At 41.0% G+C, this 27424-nt stretch overlaps 4 protein-coding genes and 2 pseudogenes across 6 annotated transcripts in view; 4 read left to right on the top strand and 2 right to left on the bottom strand.

Moving 5' to 3' along the window:
* Positions 1-1082: 1082 nt before the first annotated feature.
* Positions 1083-20681, bottom strand: LOC114943329 (uncharacterized; annotated as a pseudogene). The gene is made up of 7 exons (XR_014925421.1): positions 20616-20681; positions 19066-19990; positions 18939-18980; positions 18692-18839; positions 11293-18315; positions 6093-6354; positions 1083-5998 (listed from the first exon to the last, which is right to left on the bottom strand). The product of XR_014925421.1 is annotated as an uncharacterized LOC114943329 (transcript).
* Positions 3923-5247, top strand: LOC114943330 (uncharacterized). The gene is made up of 4 exons (XM_085485776.1): positions 3923-4241; positions 4456-4626; positions 4698-4789; positions 4908-5247. The coding sequence occupies exons 2-4, from the start codon at positions 4592-4594 to the stop codon at positions 5168-5170; spliced, it is 390 nt and encodes a 129-aa protein (XP_085341902.1). The 5' UTR covers positions 3923-4241; positions 4456-4591; the 3' UTR covers positions 5171-5247.
* LOC146721968 (uncharacterized) lies at positions 6461-8020 on the top strand. Its single transcript, XM_085485713.1, has one exon. It carries the CDS (start codon positions 6461-6463, stop codon positions 8018-8020), a length of 1560 nt encoding a protein of 519 aa, XP_085341839.1.
* LOC114942662 (uncharacterized) lies at positions 8240-11371 on the top strand. Its single transcript, XM_085485712.1, has one exon. The coding sequence runs from the start codon at positions 8240-8242 to the stop codon at positions 11369-11371; it is 3132 nt and encodes a 1043-aa protein (XP_085341838.1).
* LOC146721966 (uncharacterized) overlaps positions 14104-27424 on the top strand; it is a 29119-nt gene continuing 15798 nt past the window's right edge. For both annotated transcript variants that reach the window (XM_085485774.1, XM_085485775.1), the window contains exon 1: positions 14104-17156. In XM_085485774.1, coding sequence (XP_085341900.1) covers positions 14104-15987 — 1884 coding nt within the window. In that variant the 3' untranslated portion in view covers positions 15988-17156. The remainder of the gene's footprint in view (positions 17157-27424) is intronic.
* On the bottom strand, positions 21383-26238 carry LOC146721967 (uncharacterized; annotated as a pseudogene).

The following is a 27424-nucleotide window of genomic DNA, read 5'->3' as shown; positions in this document are numbered from 1 at the left end:
GAATAATTGGATATTATTTATCTAGATCTCCATTTAATGTCTAACAACATTTCAATATGACGATTCAATCAAGATATCTCCCTTGACCAATAAATCAGGAGGCTTATACACATAGTAATTACATGGCACTGTCGCTCGATCTCAGTATGTATCAACAATTTGCACTTGTCACACGCGATGACTTGTTTAGAAACATATGTAATGAGACAAAAAACTGACTTTTTATTATCTTGACATCGATAATTGCCGTCTTTAATGTTCAATATTACATTTCAATTTATATAATATTTGTATTGCGCTGAGGAAGGCTCGAAATGTCAGCCGAAACGTTCGCTCTAATGTGTATTTCTTATGTATATATTATTTCGTTTAAATGCGAATAAATGATCACTTCTTATTTATTTCTCGCTCCGTTCAAATAAAGTTTTTTATATTTTTTAATATCAATTGACAACTTTGTTATGTTTAATAGCTCTTATAGCCCTTCTTTGTTTACAATTATTAAAAAACATATTGCAAACTAATACTAATAGCTGTAAATTCTTTATAAGTTGTACTAAAAAAATTTAAACTTTGCATTAATTTGTTATTTAATTGAGACCTGAAAATTTTTATTAAAACAAATTATTGTTATATCCCTAAGAGATATAACTATTAATGTATAATTACTTGTATTACATTCGCTTGACGACGGACACTGACCGCGTAAAAACGCATACGCTGCGAGATATACGCGGAACCGAAATTGCTCAACGTGCAAGCAAAGCAGAAGGACTTTGAATCTGCTTCGCTTGCACCTAGGTCCTTGACCGAGGAGGCCCGTTGCTAGGCTCCCCTTCCGATCAAGGAAATTCCAAAAAGCGATATTATAAAAAGAGAGCAAGAGACGCGCCCAGGCAGTTGCAGTCGCAATCAGTCGCTTTTAAGACGCTCTCGCGTCGTTAATTAAAACAATCTCGCTAGCCGCGTGCGATCTTAACATCTCGCAGTCGCGCGCGATACGCGAAGTTATAGCTAAATAGTGCCGCTAAATAGATATACGCACAAGTGTATCATTGTTGAAATAAAGAAAAGTCAAGTGGTAATGTGAATAAAAGTTCTTTAATAAGTGAAAAGGTGAAGTTTATTAAATCAACCCGATAAAGCCCTGACGTTCCGGATCCTCATCCCAATTTGGCGCGACCCCTTGTGCCTTTCACGAGGCACACAACAAAATTGGTGGCAGCGGGTGAGATTGCGCCGAAGGACCGTCAGGAACTACTCGGAGGAAGACCTGAAAAATACAGCAGTATTAATAATCAGGCATGTCGAACATAATAATCGACGGGAAGCGGACAAAACAGAAAGCATCAAATAAGACCTGTTACATATACGCGCATATAAGAAAACAGACACGTCAGCCAGATAAATCAGCCGACGTAGAAGCAGCAGCGTACCGTACGTGCAAGACTACACACACACACACATACGGACAACGCATCAGCAGACGTGAAGTAGGTCACTATCTAAGGACGCGACCTACGACAACACGGATAACGCATCGCACCGTACAGCGACCCGCAGGATCACCTTACAACGCCGGACCGCCAGCCGTATCAACATCGCCGAGTGATGATCTGCAGCGTCAGCAAGCAAGCGATAATTATGCTAGCCGTATTAATGTAAGTCCAAATAAAACTTTTTATATATATTGCGTGAATGTCGGAGAGCGAAACACCCCGACAAGCGTTAAAGAATAAATTGTTGTTACATAGCGACTCAGCCAAACGGTCAATCAGAGCATTACCGTTAACTTTAAAAAATCTCGAAAAAGTGCGAATAAAATTAGAAGCAATTTATTTAAGTGAGAGCGACTCAGAATCATTTACTCACGGGAAAGCCGAACGCGAATTTCCGTTTGATATTTTTGACGAAAGTTTATTTGAAAAAGGAGAAATCAACGCCGATAAAAAATTAAGAAACGAAACTAAAGTACGAGTAAGTCGAACTCCTAGTAACGTGTCGCAACGCGGAGAATTCTTGCTTACATCTTACGACAGTAGTATTTTTGATCCGAGCGAATATCAGGACATGTTGCGAACACCGCCGAACGGTGTCATGGATGTGTCCGAGGGTGCCATCGACCGCGAGATTGACCGTCTTCACGGTACCATAGCTTGCGACAATATTCGACTCGTGGAAGTCGATGTACATACACCACCCCCTAATCGCGATATAGGAACAGATAACCCTCGCGATATTAGGCGATACACAAATAGACGCGTTGAAGAAACCGAGGTGCGCGAAACATCTAATTATAGGGAGGCAGGCATAGAAAACCCTATGCTGCGCGAAATAATGACAGGCACTAAACAATTTTTTAGTTGTTTATTTCTCGGGTAATGTATCAGTATTGACTTGGCAACAAAAATTGTTTATAAAACAACAGAAAAAACTTTATTTGTCATATTGTCGTGAATCATGGCATATTTTATGGAAAATTATTTTAATATAATCCGTTTGTATTTTGCAAACGAAGAAAATGCAGCTCTCGCAGCTAGGGAATATCAACGGATATATCCAAATGTGCGACATCCAGACGCGAATGTTATCCGTGGTGCGGTGAGATGTTTTCAAGAAATTGACAATGTTATGCCTGTCCAAATTGAAGGACGTCCTCGTAATGTAAGAAATCCGAAAGTGGAAGAAAACGTGATGGCGTGGGTCGAAGCCGATCCTCGAGCAAGTACTCGAGTAATCGGGAAAGAAATAGGGATTTCGCACGTCCTTGTGCATAAAATTTTAAAAGAAAATAAAATCCACCCATACCACTTTATTCGAGTGCAGCAATTGCTTCCACGTGACCATCCACCACGTCAAAGGTTTGCCCGGAATTATTTAAAGGCAGTAAGAGAGAATCAATTATTTCCTTGTCGTGTACTATGGACTGACGAATGCACGTTAGCGCAAGATGGAACATTCAACTCTCATAATTATCATTATTATGGCGTTGAAAATCCTTTTTTGACGTGGGATAATAATTCTCAATATCGATTTAAAGTCAATGTTTGGGCTGGCTTGATCGATGATGAGCTGGTAAATAACTTTTACATAAAAATATTTTAATAAATTTCAAGTTAGTAATTTTAGTAGCATGTAATGTTTAAAAATAATGTAAGTTATTTAATTACGATAAACTGTCAGATTTGCGAAAAAAATTGTAGAAAACTTAATCATGATTTAGTTTTGAAATTTAGGCCTTCTTGAAATTTATAATAATACATATTTTAACATTTTGCCATTTTGTAGTCTTTCTGTTGTGACTGGAGATTTACGTATTTATTTTTGGTTTAAATTTTAGCTTTTCATTTAAGCTTTGCCATTACATAGGAGCGTCGAGCGTCGAGCGTCAAGCGTCAAAAACGCGTGCGCAACGCCCTTGCGCATGATTCAGAACTGGCAGATTTCAGCATCTTGACGCTTATTACAATGTCTAGTGATAAAAGTTTAATAGACGCTATAAAGGTTAATATGTTATATTATATTCTACATGGAAAAATATATATTAATGTATATAATATATAATAGATATTATTAAACAGTAGATATATTATAGAATTGCGCAATTGGCACCGTATATTACAACTTAACCTAACATGAAGAAAATAATTTGCACTTTTTTATAAATATAACATGAGTATTATCTATAACAGTGTACTCTTTGTATAGGAATCGGATTTAACATGTGGAGTGTGCATATCAAAAGTTAATAAATACAAGATTTTTAATCATCAATGCATGAAAGATTGGTATAGTATCACAATTAATGGAGATACTAAAATGTTTTATCCTACTAATGGTAAGAACTATAATTAATGCAAGTATACGATGATAATCCACTCATTTTTTTAGGTATTATAATTGTAACTAGTACTATTGTGATATTGCAGAATAAGGACAATATTTTGAAAAAAAATGTGATGAGGAACAACTTGTATTACTACAAGATAAATCAAAGAGCTTATCATTTGACAACAAAGGAATAGACGAAAGAGTGGTTAAATCCACAGATGATTGTTTTATTGTAGAAGAAGATCGACAATCAATACTGTGCTTGACAACAGACAAAAGTATATTAGAAGAAACGTTAATCGAAGAAGTCAGAAAAAGACCTCCTTTGTATGATTATACATTGCCTTTGTCTGTTCGTGGCAGATACAAACTTGCAGAGTTATGGAAAGAAATTTTTAATGCTCTTAATGGTACCAATTTTCACATAAACCTAAATTATAAAAAAAAATATTGATGTTGGCTGTGATTGAGTCAGCACTACAAATGCTTTAAAGCATTTCTCTTTCTCTTTTTTCCTTGGAATCTCTAAAGCTAAAAGAGAAAACAAATGTTTCAAAGCATTTGTACGCCAATTCGATCGTAGCTATTAAATATTTTTAAAGGATGTTTTTATAAATATTTTAGGTCGTATCAGTCCTGAAGATGCTAAAAAGAGGTGGAAATCACTTAAAGACACGTTTAGTAAAGCAGTGGCTGAAGGAAAAAACCGAGTGGGTCAGCGAGATCAAATTCACAAAAACCATGGAAACATTTTGAAGCAATGTCCTTTTTACGTTCAGTTTCTACAAGCAGAAAGTATATCACTTTTTACACATGTGTACAACTTTATTTTACATACTTTATTGGAAACATACTTTATTTTACAGCTCCATTTCTAACCTTACGACTCAAAGTATCGAGTCCAACAATCTTTTTGAGAACAGCTTAGACAGCAATAAACAACATGAAAGTAACGAAGGTAGGTTTAATAGTTATACATCTTATCTATTATTTGCTGACTGACCGATTGTATTATAGAAAGTGTTTACGTATTAATGAACAGGCATTATAGATACAGTCAAACAATCTCTTTGCAGATGAGCTTTATGTTAAACCTAGTACTAAACGAGCTAAAATTAACAATAATTTAAGTGCATCAATGAATCGTATAGCTGAAGCATTTTGTAATAAAGAAATGCCTGTTATAAATCTTCCAAAGCCACCTGAAATGGATGCATTGGATGGTATGTTTATTTATATAAAACAAAAATTGCTTAAACTGAATAAAAAAACACAGGATACACTTTTATTAACATTTCTACAAGATATTACTAAGGAAGAACAAAATGAGGGTGAATAATTTGTCATGATATATATTGATAATTGCTATGTTCCTATGTTATTTTTGTTTTCTTATTCTTGCTTCATTAATATAATTGAAACGTACAATTATTTGTTTGAATTACATTACTCTTTTATTTTGTTATAATATAATTTTTTTGTGTACCTAATAATTTTATAAGATAAATTAAGATGATGTTAGTAACAGTTCTTTTTAACTTCATTTAAAAATATATTGAGACGTTACTTTATATGTATAATTTATTGTCAAATGTTTTATAACGTGTTATTTTTGTATAACATTGATTTCTAATATTTATTATATTTACGAAGCATTGTGTGTTTCTCTTAAACATAATAACATTATGTTTGGTATTCAATAAACTATTTACGCGTATCGCCCGGTCAATCTACCCGCTCGAATTCGGGTACCCGCACATATATATGTCAGGTCCTTCGTCGTTGCCTTCGGAGGCTTCCGTTGCCGATCGCGACCCATCGTGCGCGGTCCCCGCTAATACGAATCAGAATCGTCTCAGAGACAACGAGAGACACACGTGCGGCCGACTTAACCGCTATTGTATACCATTATACGCTGTATTTCAATTAAAGCATTTATACTTTGTATCTCGAGTGCGGTCACTACCTTCTGAGTTTTTCAATAAATATAAGCAAGTGAGAGAGAAACATTCTCGGTCGTATATTCGTGAAGCACTCATTCCACGACAACATACGACGGGCACACGCCCGATAATTCAACTTACGTACAACCCGTACATTTGGTCCTTCGAGCCGGATTCATCCAAGGAATTCCGCAAGCTCAGTCAAGGTAGTGTCCAACAAACTTCTAGAGGATATAACACAAAGGGCGCAAGCCAAATTAAAAAAGGCCAACGTATTGAGTTACCACGTACGGTATCGGCCTACGGAATTTCCCATACATCGGCAGACGTCCTAACAAAGGAGAGGTCAGGAGCGGCTATTTTACTCGTTGGCGAGTACAACGATTGCCCCGCATTGGCGACAACGGCATAATTCCAACGGACGGGCAATCGAACCAGCAGTCACGGCGATTCTTGTCGGCCATATTCGACAAGACGAACGACGCATCGAGGGCCAAACAGCGCATTGAGACGACGACACCCCCCCTCCTCTCCGCAGGACGACCGACAAAGGATTCCCGAGCGTTCACGCGTTTTCTTTCTTCAATAAGAAATAAATGTAAGGTAAGGGTAGCTATCTAGTGACGAGTACCAACCAGATTCGAATAATACGTGTGTCTCAATTCAGTTCTCAAATTAGTTTTAAAATGTCTAATACAGAAAATCTCGCGGTACTTAAAAGACAACGCGCTATGATCAAGGGATCTTGCACGCGAATAAAACATTACGTCGAGACAATTACTGCTATCAATACCTCGACAACGGCTCAACTTGAGGAGCGCAAATTAAAACTAGAACATTATTGGGCCGAATACCACACTGTACAGACGCAAATAGAAATTTTAGAAGAAGCCGAAGGTAACGATCGGGCTACGTTCGAGGATGCATTTTATGCCGTATCCGCTAAAATCAAGGAGTTATTAAGCCCTCCCACGCACTCGCGCACTGCCGCTGTTTCGCCGGCAACGCTTTCGAAAATCTCGGACGCAACTTCCCGCGTGCGCTTACCTAAATTGAATTTACCGACATTTTCGGGGAAATATGACGAGTGGTTCCCGTTCTTCGATACATTCACGTCGGTCATACATACAAACGCGTCTCTCAGTTGCATACAAAAGTTTCAATATTTAAAGGCCTCTCTCACAGGCGATGCGAGCAGCGTAATTAATTCTTTAGAGATTTCGGACGCGAATTACAATGCAGCGTGGAATCTTCTCAAAGAGCGGTACGATAACAAACGGGTAATCGTGCAAAATCATATCAAGGCCATTATAGAATTACCTTCCATGACAAGGAAAAATTATACCGAGTTAAGGCAAATCACGGATGGCGCGACAAAGCACATACACGCGTTGCAAGCTCTAAAGCGACCCACCGCGTATTGGGACGATATTTTAATACACGTGCTATGCTCGAAATTCGATCCCCTCACACTACGCGAGTGGCAATCTTCGCTTACGGGTAACGAATTACCAACATCCAAACAATTCTTCGATTTTATCACACGACAGTGTCAGATGCTCGAAGTCACAAACAAATCTAGCAACGTCGCGAACGTCAAGGACGGCACTGCCAAGGCACACGCCAAGCGTCAAACAGCATGCGCAGCTACCGTCAAGTTAAAATGCAACTACTGTCGAGGGGAGCATTCCATTTATTACTGTAAGAATTTTCTGGCACTTCAGGTTCCTCAAAGGATCGCGGAAATTTGTTCTCGCAAAATTTGCCTCAATTGTCTGCGTTCCAACACGCACATCGCTAGCAAATGCACTTCAGGAGGTTGCAAGGTCTGCCAAGCCAAGCATAACACGCTTCTTCATATGACGACCGCCTCGCAGCAAGCGCCTAATTCCTCTAGCTCTTCAGGAAAGGGCAGCGACAACTCCAACTCCGCAGAATCCTCTGCCGTAGTAGCGACACACGTCGCAGGGGAAAGTGTTAACGTCATATTGTCAATGGCCATGGTGCACGCGCGCGATTATCAGGGCGTGCTTCGACCTTGTCGCATTCTGTTGGATTGTGGTTCTCAGGCGAATTTCATATCAAGGAAATTCATGACGAGGCTTGGCCTCACTCCCAAATCACTAAGCGTAGCCATATCCGGCGTGAACGGAACGGTTACGACGGCCACGCAAGCAGTAAAAATCGAATTGCAATCGCGAATAGATTCATACAGTGCTACAATCGATTGTATTGTCTCAGATTAAGTTACAGAAAAACTCCCTGGCATACCGTTAAGGCGAAGGAATTTCGAACTGCCACGAAATATAAAGCTAGCTCATCCACAATTTCACGTATCTTTTGATATCGACATTCTAATAGGAGCCGAAATATTTTGGGATCTTCTCTTTGTAGGACAGATACAATCATCGGACAGGCATCCTAAATTACAAAAAACGAGGTTTGGATGGATCCTAGCAGGACGAATGTTTGATTCAAAATCAATTCACGCAAAGGTACATTCTCTACACGCATCTATAACTAACGAGCAGTTACATGATCAATTAAGTCGGTTCTGGCAATTAGACGACGCGAAAAATGACTCCAATAATTTGACTCCTGAGGAAAGTTATTGTGAGCAGCATTTTATCAGCAATATTCATCAAAATCCACAAGGCAGATACGTGGTCAAACTTCCTATTAGAGATCAATTAATCGACAAGTTAGGAGACTCTCGAAGCATTGCCATGTCTCGTTTGAAGGGCATCGAAAAACGTTTTAAACGACAGCCCGATCTAGAAGAGCAATACAAACAAATTATCAATGAGTACATATCGTTAGGGCACATGCAAAAAATAGAATTGCAGCCCGATGAGAGTTCCCCATGTTTTTATTTACCGCATCATTGCGTATTCAAATCTAACAATCAAACGTCAAAGATCCGCGTAGTATTTGACGCTTCATGCAAATCTACCGAGGGCTTATCTTTAAATGATGCACTTATGATAGGGCCAGTAGTGCAGCAAGAGCTAACATCCATACTGATCCGATTTTGTTTCTTCATTTATGTTTTTAGCGCCGACGTAATAAAAATGTATAGACAAGTATTGGTGGATCCTTCTCAAACACGTCTGCAAAGGATACTATGGCGGGACGACCCTGCTAACAACGTTGACACATACGAACTATTGACAGTTACGTATGGAACATCATCAGCTTCATACTTGGCCAGCAGGTGCCTTACTTATCATGCCGATCAATACGCAGCTAAGTACCCGGTAGGCTCTAGAGAGGTGAAACGCAGTTTTTACGTAGATGACTTTTTGTCAGGAGCAGATACTCTGCACGAGGCTAAGGTACTCCGAGATGAACTAATAGAATTGCTGAGAATAGGATCTTTCGAACTCAGTAAGTGGGCGTCGAATTGCCCAGAACTCCTAAAAAATATAAAGGATCGTGATGGGGAAGTAATTACCATTCATAACGAGACAGATTCTAGCATACTAGGGATTCAATGGAATCAAGTCAAGGATGTTTTTCACTTTGCATACAATTTAGATTCCACTAACAGCGCAGTATCTAAGCGCGTTATTCTTTCTAAAATTTCCAGGTTGTTTGATCCTCTGGGTCTCCTCGGACCCGTCATTGTAATTGCCAAACTCATTCTTCAAGACCTGTGGAAGGCCGGCATCCATTGGGATGAATCTGTGCCGCAGGAATTACATACAAGCTGGCTAAAATTCAAGTCTCAATTACATGCTGTAAATCAGCTACAAATCCCTAGGGGTGTCAAATACAACCCAGACTCACAGCTCGTGCAATTACACGGGTTTTGTGATGCAAGTCAAAATGCATATGGCGCATGTATATATGTACGCACAACCATCGAATCTAGTGAATATCGTTCACAGTTGCTGTGTTCAAAATCCCGTGTGGCACCACTCAAGGCCGTGTCACTGCCAAGACTTGAACTATCGGCAGCGGTTCTGTTAGCTCAACTCATAACTAAGGTGAAAGACTCATTGGGCTCGCCCATGCAAGCATTTCTTTGGTCGGACTCCACCATAGCATTGAATTGGATAGCTTCATCCTCGCGCAACTGGTCAGTATTCGTGGCAAATAGAGTCGGAGAAATTCAAAGGTTGACTCAGATCAGTCAGTGGCGTCACGTCTCCTCTTCCGACAATCCTGCAGACATACTATCCAGAGGCATATATCCGTATGATTTAATCGCATCATCCATGTGGTGGCACGGGCCCAGCTTTCTACAGTTGCATGAAAATCAGTGGCCATCGGGAAGTTTTACATATCCGGGGGAGGATATGCCCGAACAAAGAAGAATAGCCGCGATTGTCGTCAAGCATGACCAATGCATGGTCACCCAGCTATTAACCAAGCATTCAAGTCCAAACAAAATCCTTCGGATCATTGCGTATTGCATGAGATTTTCTAAGAAACGGAATCTCGCGCCAAATAGAACAATATCTTCGTCTGAACTTTTACTTGCAACGGAAATCGTGTGCAGGGCGGTACAAAAACAAGTCTTTTCTAAAGAATACAAAGCATTAAAATTAGGAACAACCATTAATGCAGGCAGCCGTCTATTGCCGTTAACTCCTTTCATGGATAAAGATGGCCTAATCCGGGTGGGCGGTAGGCTTAAAAACTCAAACCTAGATTTTGACGCATGCCATCCCATTTTGCTGCCGCGCAATCACGATTTAACACAAAAAATAATTAGACAAGAGCATATTCGGAATATGCACGCCGGAACGCAAGGTACTATGGCCGCCGTCCGGCAACGTTTCTGGCCACTTTCGCTAAGATCCGTAGCGCGAAAGATCATACAAGAATGCGTAACTTGTTTTAAGGCAAAACCGCGATTCTCGGAAGCCTTAATGGGATCATTACCCGCCGGTCGAGTCACCCCATCTAGACCGTTCGCGCATTGTGGGATAGACTATGCCGGTCCAGTCACAATACGCGAAGGAAACAGGCGCAACTCTCGCAATCATAAGGCCTACATAGCCATTTTCGTATGCTTTGCCACTAAAGCCGCGCACATTGAAGTCGTAAGCAATTTAACGACAGACTGTTTTCTTGGTGCATTCAAACGTTTCATCGCGCGAAGAGGGAAACCGACCCACATGTACTCGAATAATGGGACCACCTTCGTCGGGGCAAAAAAGCAAATCAAGGAACTATACGAATTTTATAACAAACAAGAAACGCAGTCCGATCTCAATCAATTCTGTGCCAACGAGGGCATTTGCTGGGAATTCATTCCGCCCAACGCTCCTCATTTTGGCGGTTTATGGGAAGCGGCGGTAAAATCCGCCAAACATCACTTGACTAGAATTGTGGGTCAAGCCCATTTAAATTTTGAAGAACCGCAGACTGTATTGTCTGAGATAGAAGCTATATTAAATTCGCGCCCTATTACGCCACTAAGCGAGGATCCCAACGACTTGTATTATCTTAGTCCGGGTCACTTTCTGGTTGGTACAGCACTAAATACAATAGTTTTCCTTGCAGAGACTTTAGCGAGATCAATGAGAATAGGCTCCTACGATGGCAACGCGTGGAGCAACTTCGACAGCTTAGTATGCATCACTTGAACAGTCTATTGACGACAGCTTAGTAGCGATAGCGGCGTTCCTTTGATGACTCATCGCCAGGCGCTCCTAATTTCCTTATCCTATTCTCGGTAGCGATAGTGGTATGCCTTTGTTGGCTATGCGCTCCGACTTATCTTATCTTCTTTTTAGTAGCGATAGCGGTGCTTCTTTGGTGACTTATCGCTATGCGGCTTGCAACGGGCTTTGCAGGTTGCAACGTGTTTCAGCGTTGCATCATGCATTGGATCATGCTTCTGTACTGTAACGGTTCTCAACCGTCTTTCTAGAACCTTCTAAAATCTTCTGGACGTTTCCTTGAGAATAAAGCTGAGTTCACATAATAAAGCGGTTTTCATACCTAATTATCTTATTATTGCAGTGCACTACTTTACAAGCGATATATATATATATATATTTTAGGTATTGTTCTTTAGAATATGCCGATTCCTTTTGCGATTTGAAATAAAATGTATTACTTCGTAAATTCTTTGTTATGGATTAAAATAATCATGATAGACAGGTAAAATTTATCAATTTACATTTATATTTCATAGTTATATGTAAATTGATAGATAACTCGCGTCAGGAACGGATTTCTAATTTTTTCTAATATTTATATCTATAATTGGAAATTGCGATGGAGGGTTAAAACTTATCAATTTACATTTATATTCCATAGTTATATGTAAATTGATGGATAACTTATATGGAGAATAACGTATTAATTTTGTGCTATTATATTGTGCCTGCGGCTACATATGATTTATCGGTTATTCGCCAACTGTCCCTGACTAAGTTTAACATTCAATTTACATATATCTTTTGTAGCTAGATGTAAATTGGTGCTTATTATAGAAAAAATCATAATCAAGATAAAATACCTATATATTCATGGTTGAACTACGATATCCTTATTTAGTAGTATTTTCGAGCGTACGACGGATATAATGTTATATTGCATATGAATTTTTAGTCTCCTAATGAATGGGAGTTTTAAGGTTAATAATATATTTGCTATAGGCGTGCTTATTCTCTAACCTGTATGTTTTTTAACGAATGATCCGGAGCGGAGCACCCTTGTTAATTATGCTTTTTATGATGGAAATATTATTTAAAAGTGGGTTGCTATTCTCATTGTCATTTGTGAAAAAACATGTTTTAACTTATGAGTAATTATATGTGTGATTAAATATTTGTTAATACCGGTCTTTCATGTAGGTTAGAGATTGTCATGACTAATATGTTAAAGGATAAATTTTTGAAAAAGATTGAAATTTTGAAATTTGTCTGGACGTTACACAAGTCAGGGAAGTATTATGTAATCGTACTAATAATGGAAGACCGTGTGTCTCAAATCTCACAGTCGGAAACGCTCCAAGAAAACGCCGCGTCGCTGTACGACGTAATAACGGAACTTCGTTTAAAAACGATATCTATATCCAAAAGCCCCGTAATCGACGTACCATGGGATTATACCCTAAATTTAATACAAAAAAGGCTTAATAATTCACCCGTTAAAATAACGGTGTGCTCCAATGAAGTGTCAATTCCTCCTGAGGATAAACGCCTCGATATAATTCGCGAGAACTACGATACGTTGATCGGGGGGCATAAGGGAGTCACAAAAACCGTAGAACGAATCAGATTTTTATACCAATGGCCAAAATTGCGCGACGACGTACAGAAGTACATCAAGAACTGTAGGGATTGTCAATTAAAAAAATTAGTCCGGCTGAAAATTCGACAACCCATGGTGTTGACCGACACACTAGGAACCGCGTTCGAAAAGATATCAATGGACATCATGGGACCCCTCCCGACATCGCGGAACGGCTACACGCATATCTTAACCATTCAAGATCTCCTGACTAAGTTTTCATTGGCAATCCCTCTGAGACAAACCACATCTACCGCCGTAGCAGACGCATTAGTTAGCGAGCTAATTTGCATCTTTGGCGCACCGCGAATTATATTGACCGACCAAGGTAGTAACTTTACTAGCAGCTTGTTGAAGAACGTCGCGCGCAAATTCAGGATCAACCAATGCAAAACAACCGCCTACCGCCCCCAATCAAACGGGTCGGTAGAGCGCTCTCACCAAGTCCTATCAGAGTTCCTGAAACAAGTCGCGAATAAGGAAAATTGGGATGAATACCTGAAGTTCGCCACGTTCTCCATCAACACGAGCGTCCACGAAGGTACTCGGTACACGCCATACAAACTCGTATTCGGGAAAACAGCCGAAATACCCTCCGGGGACCCGTCAACAAACACGGAAAAGAACGAAACGTACAGTCAATACCTGACGACGCTGTTCGACAAACTCAGAGACACTCAATCGATAGCGAGGGAGCACCTGCGGAATGCGAAAGCGCGCTCCAAAAGATACTACGACCGAAGGTCGCGGCCGCGTGACTTTCAAGTAGGAAATTTAGTGTACCTATTAAAAGAAACCTTAAAAAGTAAGTTAGATGCCCAATATTCGGGCCCGCATAAAATAATAGAAATGTTACCGAACAATAACGCTAAGCTAAAGTTAAGACGCAACTACTATCGAGTGGTGCATACTGATAAAATTAAATTGGCACACCCTAGTGCCCCCCACACCGATTCTGCCCCCACTCCCACCGTCCCATCGGAGACGCCAGCGCTGGAGGGAAGCTGCACAGCCGCCACCAACTCCAACGCCACGAGCACGGACACGCACAGCCAACAACACACCCAGGAATAACATGTCTCGAATCGCCGTTATGATCGCCCTGCTTTCCGCACTGGTAAGCGGACTCATCGGTTACAACTGCGAGGGCAAAGGATTGAATATAACGACACTGTCCTTGCTGGATGTCGGAGTCTGCAATTTGGAAAACATAGAGCCCGTGAGAGCTGACGTATATGTACAGCTTATGCAGCTGTCAGATTACGGAAGGACTAACGCGATACAGTGCAAAGTCGAGGTGGATAGAACGATCCACTACTGCGGCATGCACTCCCACATCTCCCTCGTGGACAACGGCAGAAGACAGTACGTGCAGGAATTAGGGAACGACGCCTGCCGGCGACTGCACGAAACTGGATCGATAACACTGGTCACGACGATTATCGACCGGCTCGTTGCAAATTCAACTAACTACCGCAGCGTAACACTGGCTGGACGAGCATCAACAGACGGTACTTGTCACGGCGCCCAATACGCGGATAGATACAGAACATGGGACAACGTGGTAGTACAAGCCACAGTCCGCATCACGATGCGACGATTCGACGTTAGCATCAAACATTCGAGCGACGAGCTGATCCTGCCGTCCGGCACCCGCTGCCGGGTTACGGCCAGAACGTGCCCAGACGCAGACGGCTCGGAGACATATTGGACCACATTAACCGTCGACACCTGCCACTTCGACAAGTACGACATCTTGTACGAGGGAATGGCAACACGATTGTCACCCCGTACTAATCAAACATCAACGATAGTCTACACCGTGATCACAGGGGACACTACCTTCGCACTGACTAAAACGGAAGAATTCAACCTCTGCGATTACGTAATTTTTCGCACCGAGCATCCCAAACTCCTCGTGATGGAAACACAACGAAGAAAAACATTCAAGATTCGATCCCAAATCACCGTGGATAACTTGGACATCTTCTCATATGTCAACTCCAAATTCGTCTATGTTGAAAAACACATGAAGACGCAACTCACTCAACTATATCGAGATATTATGGAACAAAAGTGCGCGCTAGAGAGACAGATCTTGCAGAACGCCCTGTCACTCTCCAGCATCGCCCCCGATGAGATGGCCTTCCGTATCATGAAAGCCCCGGGATACACCGCGGTGACCACCGGGGAAATGATCCACTTAATTAAATGCGTACCGGTGGTATGCAGGATCTGTCACACAGGAGGATGCTTTAACGAACTTCCGGTGAGCCACCAGAACTCCTCGTATTTTTTTCTCTCCCGATCCCGTATCCTGGTACGAAAAGGCACGAGCCGAGAATGCAACGATCTACTCCCTACCATGTATCAAGTGGATGGGACGTGGTTCCGGGTGACCAATCGGCCAATAGAAGTGCTCGCACCCCCCACTATCCAGCCGCTGACAAGGCCCGGCTGGAAGTACGTCAGCCCCGACGCCTTAGCGACCAGCGGAATCTACACGGACGAAGATCTAACAAGACTCAAAAATCACATCATGTTCCCAATGGAAAAACCGTCGATGCTTAACACCATCGCCCATAGAGCAATGGGAGGACACGTCCCACCCGGAACAATCTCACTGAGCAACCTCCTAGACGAACATTCGTTGGACCGCATCGCCGAAGGAGCCGGCCGAAGACTCTGGAAGGGCTTCGTCTCCTTCGGCTCCGCCAGCGCAGGAGTCCTGGCAATTTTCGTGATTATCCGTATTGTCAAATTAGTCATCGACACGATCCTGCATGGGTACGCCCTACACTCCATATATGGATGGAGTATCCAACCTCCTGGGAGCCATCTGGACCTCAGCAACAAATCTGCTCTTACACCTGGGAAAGCCCGCACAAACGGAACTAGCCCCAAGGCGCGAGTACATCGTTCTCGAGACAGAAGCGGACACCACACCAGGAGCGGCTAACGCCCCACCCCACGAACCCGAGAAGAAAAAAGGCATCGCTGACGCTCCAAATCCCCTCTCAACGTACTCATATAGCGAGTTAAGAAAATATCTAGATAAGTAAACAAACGTAAGACTAACCCTTTTTAGTAAACCATTAAGAGTAAAGTAAGTGTAGTACACATAGTAATAGGAAAAAACAAGCAAACGAGTAGAACGACTCTGGAACTCTACCTGCACTACACGAGACCGACACGCGCGAATACAAGGAACAAAATGTTGGAACGTACCTCCAACATTTTCTCCTAGGGGGAAGGTGTTACAACCAGCCCCTCTTCCACCTATATTTTTCCCAACGTATTGCTTGTTCGCTCTAGTATAAGTTCAATCCCGGCGTGTTGCTTAAAGAAATAAGTAGACACTAGATACTAGACACTAGATACTAGACATTAGACGCTAGACATTAGACACTAGACGCTAGACACCAGATACTAGACACTAGATACTAGACATTAGACACTAGACATTAGACACTAGACGCTAGACACTAGACACTAGATACTAGACACTAGACATTAGACACTAGACATTAGACACTAGATGCAATTCAAGATAGCCGACATTAGTGGACAACACCACCAGGCGGCGCGACGGTGAACATAGAAAGGAACGACACCCACCATCTAGACGCACCCGATGACGAAAAACAAACGAGTCACTTCTAGTTCCGGCGTCGACGTGTGAACCGATTCCCGCGTAACTCCGCATCGACCTAAGTGACGCCGTTCCGACGCGTGCTAAATACGACCGAATTCCTAACGTCTCGACTAGAAAACGACGACTTGTAACCGGGCGACGTAGATAATTCAAACATTATTCACCGATTTTTGTTTTGCTATATTTTAGAAACATAAGCTCGTTAACCATAATCGCCGCCTCACGGCCTCCATGCGCCTTGTGTTAAACGTGAAATAAATTGTTTCGAACATAAGTAAATCGTGAAGTGGCTACGTTCATTCGACAACCTGCCCTCGCGCAAACTCCTTCTCCTCGTGAACGACCCGTTTCTCCGATACGGAAATCATCACGAAGGACCTCGAGCGCGTGGCCACAGGACAGCGCACTGCCCATATTACAACAGGGCTAGCAGAAACACCGGACAAGGACTAACGAGAGGACGCAGCATCACGGTAAGTGATTTGTACAACAGTACGTGGCCGCGAATACGCGTGTTCGGCACCCACGCCGCCGCCATATCATATTCGCGCGTCTTCTTCAACACGTGGTCGGCAACCCACGCCGCCGCCATATTTGCGCGTCTTCCTTAACACGCAGTCGACGACCCACGCCACCGCCATATTTGCGCGCTTTACTCGAACACGTGGTCGGCAACCCACGCCGCCGCCATATTTGCACGTCTTCCCTAACACGCGGTCGACGACCCACGCTACCGCCATACTTGCGCGCTTCATTCGAACACGTGGTCGGCAACCTACGCCGCCGCCATATTTGCACGTCTTCTTCAACACGCAGTCGACGACCCACGCCACCGCCATACTTGTGCGCCTTATTCAAACACGTGGCCGACAACCCACGCCGCCGCCATATTTGCGCGTCTTCCCCAACACGCGGTCGATGACCCACGCCGCCGTCACACTTGCGCGCCTCCGCACACACACGCATTGTCCTGCGATACGTTTATAGATATTACCAACCGCCCATCATAATTGACGACGACATATATATATATCTGACTACCCGCATCTATTTTCTATATATCCGCACCGGTGGTCCGCGTATAGCACTTCGGGAGTCAACCGCCAACAGTTACTCGAACCACCCCGCGATGCTGGAATAATGTGCCCCCGAGTTCCTAACCCTAATCCACGTCTTGGATCCCCATCTTTGTCCTATGCCGAGTGGGTAGCGTCCGCTCGTTGCACCATAGCTATATTTCGTAGACACCTCACTACGCGCACAATCATCTGCGATCGTTGTTTCACCGACCTGGAATCTCCGCAGCGGAATTTATACGAGCGCCTAGTACGCCACTATATCACCATAGGAAACGATTCGCGTTTTGAGGAGTGCACCTCCTGTACCCGAGTTTTGGTAGGAACTTTTGCTGTGCGTGACTCTACCTGTGGAGCCTGCCCCAGAGTCTTGAGTAACTTCCTCTCTTACCTTGGCCGTCACGAAGAAACCCCTTATAACGATCCAGAACCGACCTTTGTTATATTTCGAGAATTTCGGGTCTAGATCTCCGTTAAAATTTCCCAGTACTCGCGGTCCTCGGGGATTACGTGGGTAGTTTCGGCGCCCAACGCCCCTTGGATGTAACATGAAAAACTAAGAACTTTTACATTTTATCTAAATTGAAAGACTATAACAAATTTGAATTGCTTATTAAGTCTTATACAGTTACGTTTTATACAATTTTATAGTTAGGTTTTAATTACAAAAATACAAAATATTGATCTCGTTTAAATACAACAGAAAACTTAATGAAAAAACTTCATGTATTTTAAATGGAAATTTGTAAAGTCTATGTGGAAACCCTTAGACTCATCGTATTATGTTTTACTAAGAATAAAAATTTTTCTCTTTTTATCGACTAAAAAATTGAAAAGGGTCCCAGAAGAATTTTATAATTTGTCAAAACAAACACCTTAACATATATATAAATGATAAAACTGTATTTTACATAAAACTGTATTTTACATACCAATTTCATATATTCTTCATCATTAGCAGTTTCAAATATTTCAACATCTTCAACTAATGATAATGGCAAAAATGCTGGTTTCTCCGGCATATGCCTTCGGTTATTGCTAATCTACGTCAACACTCTGTCCAATTTTTGGTGTATTTGTCTGTATAAAAAGCATATCATATAAATAATATAATAATATTATATATTAGGATATAAAATGACTGACATTGTTTATGTACATATTACATTTAAAACTTACTGAACTTCCAAAGCTAATTGATCCATTCTTCCATGTATGGCTCTGTAAATATATTATTATATTTCTATATATGACTATAGCATACATATATTCCAATTATAAAAATTTCTGTTCAATGTACACTCACTGAATTTCCGGTCTCACATGAAAATTGTAAAATTCTCTTGAAGCTTGAGAAGAGCTTGGCAGATAACTTGACGATGAAGTTGGCCAGATGTTTAAAGGCTGTAACTGAGTGTTATGCGGTGTATTTAATTGGCTACCAATGTGTTGTGTATGAGTAGCAGCAGCATGTGGTTTGTGTGTGAATGTTTGCGTTGTATCATGAAAATTTTGTTGTGCGTAGGATGATGACTGTGTGTTTTTATGCATAAAAGGTGCTTGTGTTGTGTGAGTGACTGTTGATGGTTGTGCGTAGGATGATGAATGTGTGTTTTCATGTATAAAAGGTGCTTGTGTTGTGTGAGTGACTGCTGATGGTTGTGCGTAGGATGATGACTGTGTGTTTTTATATATAAAAGGTGCTTGTGTTGTGTGAGTGATTGTTGATAGTTGTGCGTAAGATGACTGTGTGTTTTTATGTATAAAAAGTGCTTGTGTTGTGTGAGTGACTGCTAATGGTTGTGCGTAGGATGATGCCTGTGTGTTTTCATGTATAAAAGGTACTTGTCTTGTGTGAGTGACTGTTGATGGTTGTGCGTAGGATGATGACTGTGTGTTTTCATGCATAAAAGATGCTTGTGTTGTGTGAGTGATTGTTGATGGTTGTGCGTAGGATGATGACTGTGTTTTCATGCATAAAAGGTGTTTGTGTTGTGTGAGTGACTCTGTAAATGATTGTGAGTTAGTGAGTGAATGATTAGCATGCATATTAGTATTGGACGAATGACTCTCTTCTAATACTCCCCGTAACTCAGCAACATCCTTTTCTAATTGAGTGCCCTGTAGCTCCATCGTCTTTCTTCCTGACTCTTCCGCCTCGTCCGAAGATGTCGTTTGAAATCGTCGAGGTTTGATGATATTCCGTTTGGGACGATTCTCCATGATCCTTTCTGTAAATATATATATATATATATATATATGGAATTAATAATAAGTACTTTCTATTTTTAGTGACACAAGTCGATACAAATCTAAGGTCTGTTTATTTAGCTGCACTAGTTCAGAGTTTATCTTTTCCTTTCCAATGTGGAGTAAAAAAATAAACTTTGAACTGGTACAGCTAAAAAAAACAGACCTTAGATTTGTGTCATTGAATAGAAAGCACCCAATAAAGTGAAATAAAAAATTTTTAGTGACACAAGTCGATACAAATCTAAGGTCTGTTTATTTAGCTGCACTAGTTCAGAGTTTATCTTTTCCTTTCCAATGTGGAGTAAAAAAATAAACTTTGAACTGGTACAGCTAAAAAAAACAGACCTTAGATTTGTGTCATTGAATAGAAAGCACCCAATAAAGTGAAATAAAAAAGTATACATATATATATATATTTAAATATTATTCTCAAAGGAAATCAAAAGTCACCAGTAGTTGGAGCATATATAGAGCATTAAAGAAAATCAATACATGCAAAACAGTTCTTAGAAAAAAAAAAAATTATATATTATTTCATGCAAGAATATCAGAAAATAGCAAATTAAACGACAGAAAAAGCAAATGAATAATCATATAACTTACGTAATTACATTTGTATTTGTTTTAAGTATGATTCCTGTTTTTATTTTCCTTAAGCGCAGAAATATAGAGAGCATCTAAAATATTTGAAGAATTCAGTTATTATTGCCATTATAATTAAACTTAGTGAAAATTATATGACTCAATTATACTAACCTGTATTCTGTTAGTCATCCTGAAGATTATTCTTCTTCCTGTAAATTATATCTAAGGGAACAGCTATAAACGTTTTTATTTTTTTACAGATCATCTGTATGTATAATTGCACTAACTACATACTCATTGCTAACTTCTGACTCATTTTCATCACTACTACTGTTACCTATTGATGAACCACTCTAATAAGGCATTTTATAACATTTAAAGCGTACCTCATTTACTTGGATACAAAAAATGTCATTACTTATTGCAGAACACTTAAAAATTTGAAGTGCTGAGAACAAAATGCCAATATCATAAAATGAATCTACCTTTTAAAATTTTTTTACAACCAGATAATATTTGGTTTTGTCCATGAAGATATTGACAATGAGGCAAATTGATCCGTTATGTAAAATACAGCAATTATCTCGTGTATTCAAACTCAGCAAAATTCTGTTGAATATCAATTTCCGATACTGACAGTTGTTTTGATTAATATTAGGCGGAAGAGGACCTTTATTATGCGCTGAAAATACTTGCGTAGAAGAATCAGTGAGTTTGGAAAAATAAGTTTGACTACGATGCAAATTTGTTTCACAAGCTTCCATCTCTGATATTCTATTGGAAAATTAATGAAGCGGAAAATTAGATTTTCTACAATATTTTCTGAAAAGTGGCATATTATTTTCATAAGGAAAAGCAGAAAATAAATCAAAAGGACATAATTGTTTCACGTCATTTGTGAGATGAAGAAGACCATGCACATTATATGAAATGAATGCTGAACCATACAGATTCTCACATCGCGAAACAAATTTTTGTAAAGCAATCTCAGCAAAGTTTAAATAGGCTTGTGATGGCGAAGTAGAAATCAATATTCTTATAGCAGTATGCAAAAACAAAAAATGAGTATATACTTGTTGATTCAGAAGACCGTATGTTACTGCTGGACCTGTATACAACAAAAATTGACGAAATTCTGTAGCTTTGTATTTAGAAAATTGATTAATTGTTCTAGGATGTCTTGCAAAATCTGATGGACAATATGATTTAAGATTATCTAATCTTTGAGATATTACAGCAATGGATCTTGCTGGTAATTTTGAGAAACGTGTATATTTACCACATATCCATGCAGATTAAAGTTTCTTCATAACGCCCAAACATACTAGATGCATATATTCAAAGGGAACTTGTGAAACCATACCTATGGGTAACATTGACAATGGACTTTTGCCATCTTTGTGATGATCTTCATCTATACACCTTAGATATTCTTCATTTGTTCGAAGAAGATGATTAATACCACCAAATGTATATCTGCCTTCACATCGCAAACCAGAAACTTTGCACTTTGAACAAGGATTTCCAGATGTATGACCTCTGTGTTACGTCTCGTGGGGTCGCGGCTGCGAAAATTTGAATGCAGAGCTCGGCTTTTTCCACGAGACACGATCGCTATTACGGGTACGCGAATCTATGCGATTCTCCCCGGGGATACCCGCGATCTAAGGTTATTCGTGCTGGAACTGAGGTGATCGGATTATTGCGTGGGACCTACCTGTGACTCTACTGTAATAAAGATAGCTTCGTCGATTGCTCTATGCGAAACGTCGTTGGGGTTGCGTAAATAATCTTCGTACGTAGACTGGCAAAGCTCGCACAAATCACCAATTCGCGTGAGGGTAAGTCGGAAGTTGCAGACCCCGCAATTTATTCCAGTGGGTGTTCCGCCTATGATTAAAGTATGCTTCCAAATTTTTGTCCAAAGTAGTTTCGAGACTTTAGGTAAGGTGGAGTAGCATGAAATGCAGAGGGCTGCCTTAGTCTCGAAGTGGATGTACCCGATACCAATTTGGCAATAGAATAAGGGTTCAAACGGTACAAAGAGATTAACTTCTGGAGGAGGGGTTATATCTCTAAGGGTGAGTGGGCACATTTGTGCTTGTTGCGTAATCGAATTGATAATGCGTCATTCGCTCGTAGATCTTCGGTGAACCCGGCAGTAATCGAGAAGTCAGTAGTCGTCGGAAAAACTGTCGGTAATTGCTCAGTAAAACACTGGTAAGGTGCCAGTAAGGTGTCGATAACCAGTTGGTAAAAGAACGTACGTCGGTTTATTGTTGGTAATGTAGGTATAAGAACGTATGTCGGTATATAGTCGGTAATGTCGGTAAAAGAACGTATGTCGGTATATTGTCGGTAACGTCGGTAAAAGAACGTATGTCGGTATATCGTCAATAATGTCGGTAAAAGAACGTATGTCGGTATGTTGTCGGTAACGTCGGTAAAAGAACGTATGTCGGTATATCGTTGGTAATGTTGGTAAAAGAACGTATGTCGGTATAATGTCGGTAACGTCAGTAAATCGAGAGTGTTCTCAATTGATTATTGTTTAAATGACTACTTTGTTGTACGGATTTACGAAGTTATTTCTTGAGACACAAAGATTTTTAAGAAATTGAACTATTTGCGTTTTTCCGTGTTAGAATTCCGAGGGTTGCACCGCGTGTGGTGGTCGACCCTAGTTTTATAGCCCGACCCTTTTTTTATAGCTTCCGCAGTGACGATGGAAAAGAGGAAAAATGCGTCGGAGATTTTTCTAGAATGTTCTCTTCCACGTAGTAGAAGCGTCTCTGAATTTGCTAACACGCGCGATTCCTTAGGTTAACGTGAATTTCACTTACCTTTAGTAGCACTTTCTTGATCGTGTCGGCTCGTACTTGGAGGTAGTGCGTGCGGCGAGGATCGTTCACTGGGATGTTTGGCGGCGGCAGGCGTCGTGGTCGGAACGTTATTGGTATGCACTTCCACTGTAGGAGTTCGTCGTTGTTATTATTTTTAATGTTGAAAATGTCCTCGTATTCAGGATCGGCCTGATACTCTACTCCGAGGAATTGAGAATATTCCTCGGTCGCTGATTCACGATAAAGTCGGTTTAGTTTTCGTAATTGATTCTTCCTTCCTGCGCGTCGGGTCTTAGGCATATTGAATTTGATGCATCCTCTGAATGATTACTCAAATAAGGAAGGTTGATATGCGGCGGACCTCACTATCAATTCCTTATTTTGGCAATTGCTGAGAATGTTAATTCTAACTGTGATGAGCGGTGGTCCGCTCCAGACACAGTTTTGAATTGTTTTGAATTCAAACGCCGTATGACAGATTTAAGCGCTATCGTGTTTTATCACGGGAGTGGAAGTTTTGAAGAGTACTGAACACTGGTTTTCACACATAAATACACTGATTTATTCGTATAGTAGTACAGAATTCGAAACTAGAACTTAGAATTAGAATTTAGACTTAGACTTAGAATTTAGATTTTAGAGTTAGGATATTATACTTAGAGTTAGATTTTTTTTAATTAGAGTTAGGATTTAGAATTTGGACTTAGAGTTAGAATTTAGAAGTGCGACTGTACTGTTCGGTGTCGCGCAGAGAACTGCCGAAATTCGGGACTGCTCTGAGGTCCTTCGTTTCGGCGGCTCGGGCCTGCGGCGGCCTGGAAAGGGGGAACTCTCCGGAGTAGGGGCTCTCACCGTGGTGGGAGATCCTTAGGCGCTACGAAGCGCCACGCTTAGTTTTTAGGCGGAGTTAAGCGTCATGGCCGGCTTTGGCGCGCTTTTCAAATAGCGTTTAAGGAACTTGGAGTAAATGAAAAAATTTATACGGCCGGACGTGACAACACTTCCATATCATTAGAGTAATACCATTCCGATTTTGTGTCAGCTCTCAACATACACGTGTAGTGACCACGATTTATTTCTTCACCTTCGTGAAATATAGCGCTTATTACCTTGTACTTTTTTTTATTAATCGTGATATTACTCGTCGGCACGGCGGTAATCCGATTGTTGATAATTATTTTAGAAGCACCGTTTACAAAAGTATATAAATTGAGCTGTATTACTACGACGGATAAAGTTGATTCGATTACGGTTTTCTTTTTCAACACGGTACCCTTACATTTGTTACAATTGCCGTTTATCGTTTCCCATTTAGAAAATTCTACATTAATCAAACTTTGTAGAGTGACACTTTTTTTCCTTTTTAATGTCGAATGTATAGGTAATATTAACAAACTACTGCTTTTCAGCTTAGTTACATTGTAATTACATTTGACATTCGAGCAACATGTTACGTGCTTTAATTCGAGTTCTAATACATCATTGATGTCGGAATACGTCGACATTAGAGTCGTAAAAAATTCCGAAACATCTTGTTGTGTTCGTTCTTCGAAGCGTTTTCCGACAGATCTTCTAACCGCTTGAATGTTGCAATATTTACGTTCACCATACGCGCAGATGGCATCAGTCAATGCATTCGATGCTTTATTTTTCAGTATTTGTTGCCTAATACGTACGCAATGAAACGCACATTGTAATATTATATTAGCGTAACACGAAACAGCATCGTTATTGCAAAGGCCATATATTTTCCACGTAACTATACTTTCTGATTCCTCACAATCATAATTCTGCACATCATCAATGATATTAGGGATAGCCCATCGACAATCGTACATTTTTACAACCTTTTTCTCGGACGGATTGATTTGTGACAAGTCAGATTTGAATATAGATCTCAGTCGATTATATTCTACAATGGCTCTCGAGTTTGCTTTAACTGATGCTGGATTGAAATTTATCAAATGTAGGCCTTCCAATTTACTTACTCGTGACAAACCTACATAGGCTTAACCATCACTGAATACAGTCGTTCCTAAATCCATCATTGCATTGTTACATGTAATTCCTTGACTTTTGTGTATAGTTATTCCATAACTGAGAGACAATGGAAATTGTTTCCGATGTACCACTAATTTGTGGAATACTTCAAATTTAATATCTACTTTTGTTATTGCGATTTCTTTGTTATCCGAAATAACTATTTTGATGGAATCAATACGATTGCCGTCAGCAGAGGAATTAACTGCAACTACATTGCCTATCGTTCCATTGACAAGTCCCAAAGTTACGTTAATGTTTCGTCGAATCATCACTTTAGCGCCAATTTTAATCGCTATTACTCTTTCAATGTCAGCTGTTTCAGACACTTTATCATCTTTGTCTTCTAAAATTTTATGCACCTTTTTTTTCATTGCTGGAGCACAGTCGACATCATCTTCTGCTATCAGTAGAATTTCATCGCTGTCGATTTTATCGAGCATTGCTGTGTTCAAAACCTTGCACAAATAACACGTGGGCAATAAACAAATTGTATCAATCGGTAATTGATTCATATAAGTGCAAAGTTCATTCAATCTTTCGTCGCAACTACTTTCTTTAAAATTGATTTTTCTAGACTGAAGAACATTGATGTCAGAATCCGTTACTAAACCTATTCGTATTCTAGAAAGTATATCACGATTTGTATTGTCGCATCTTTGTCGCATATTAATCAAAAGTTCGTCGTACTTGAATAATCTCCACAAATCACATCCACCCATAGTACCTAAATACTTCTGAATCTCTGATCGAGACATTTTAACAAACGAAAATTGTCTTTTTACAGGAGGAAGCTGCAACAAGTCCCCAAACAGGAGAATGTGTTTTCTGCCCATTAAACCATCATCTGTATCTGTCGTATCAAAGATCGTATCTAGGTTTTTATGATTTTTTGGAGATAGGGTGAGAGAGGACGAATGAGGGTAAGAGAAGACGAGATAGGCGAAAGAGGGTGAAAGAGGACGAAAGAGAGTGAAAAAGGGTGAGAGAGGACAAAAGAGGGTGAGGTAGGACGAAAGAGGGTGAAAGAGGACGAAAGAGGGTGAGAGGACGAAAAAGGGTGAAAGAGGGCGAAAGAGGGTGAAAGAGGACGAAAGAGGGTGAAAGAGGACGAAAGAGAGTGAAAGAGGACGAAAGAGGGTGAGAGAGGTCGAAAGAGGGTGAGAGAGAATGAAAGAGAGTGAGAGGGAATGAAAGAGGGTGAAAGAGGGTGAGAGAGAATGAAAGAGGGTGAGAGAGGACGAAAGAGGGTGAAAGAGGCGAAAGATGGTGAAAGAGGACGAAAGAGGGTGAAAGAGGACAAAGAGAGTGAAAGAGGGTGAAAGAGGACAACAGAGGGTGAGAGAGAACGAAAAAACTGAAAAAATAGGACGAAAGAGGGTTAGTTAGGGCGAAAGAAGGGTTCTCCTTTCGTCGTCGGTGGTCTCGCTGACGGTCGGTACGGTGGAGGGGGAGGAGCGTGAAAGAACGTATGCCTCGGTTCTTCGAGAGGCAAAGGAGAGCGTCGATCCGCCCAAATTGGGCATAAAGTCGATGCGTCTCCGTCGTGGGGCGACGGACAGCATCCTGCTGTCCGTCCAAGGCAAGGATTCCTCCAGGTTGGCGGACGAGCTGGCAACCAGGCTTAGAGGAGTGGACTTCTCCGCCAAGGACGGGGTTAAGGTAGGTCGTCCCTCCCGTATGAAGGAAGTCAGGCTTAGAGGGCTGATGGCCCTCATCTCAAGGGAGGACATCCTATCGGAGGTGGTGTCGGCTTCCGGTTGTGAGGCGAATGAAGTGAAGATGGGGGACATTCGGTTGTTCCCCAACTCCGAGGTGGGTACTGTGTGGCTTCGCTGCCCGGCCGGGGCTGCGCGTAAGCTGGTCAAGGCCGGGAGCATCTCATCAAGCGGGAGGTGGTGGGGGTTGACGGTCACGTCACTCGCCCGCCGCCCTCTGCAGTGT

Source organism: Nylanderia fulva, unplaced genomic scaffold (genome assembly GCF_048542155.1).
Source record: "Nylanderia fulva isolate GAGA-0341 unplaced genomic scaffold, ASM4854215v1 Scaffold39, whole genome shotgun sequence".
NCBI lineage: Eukaryota > Metazoa > Arthropoda > Insecta > Hymenoptera > Formicidae > Nylanderia > Nylanderia fulva.
Note: the sequence above shows the minus strand (reverse complement) of the source record. Positions and strands in the feature narration are given on the sequence as shown.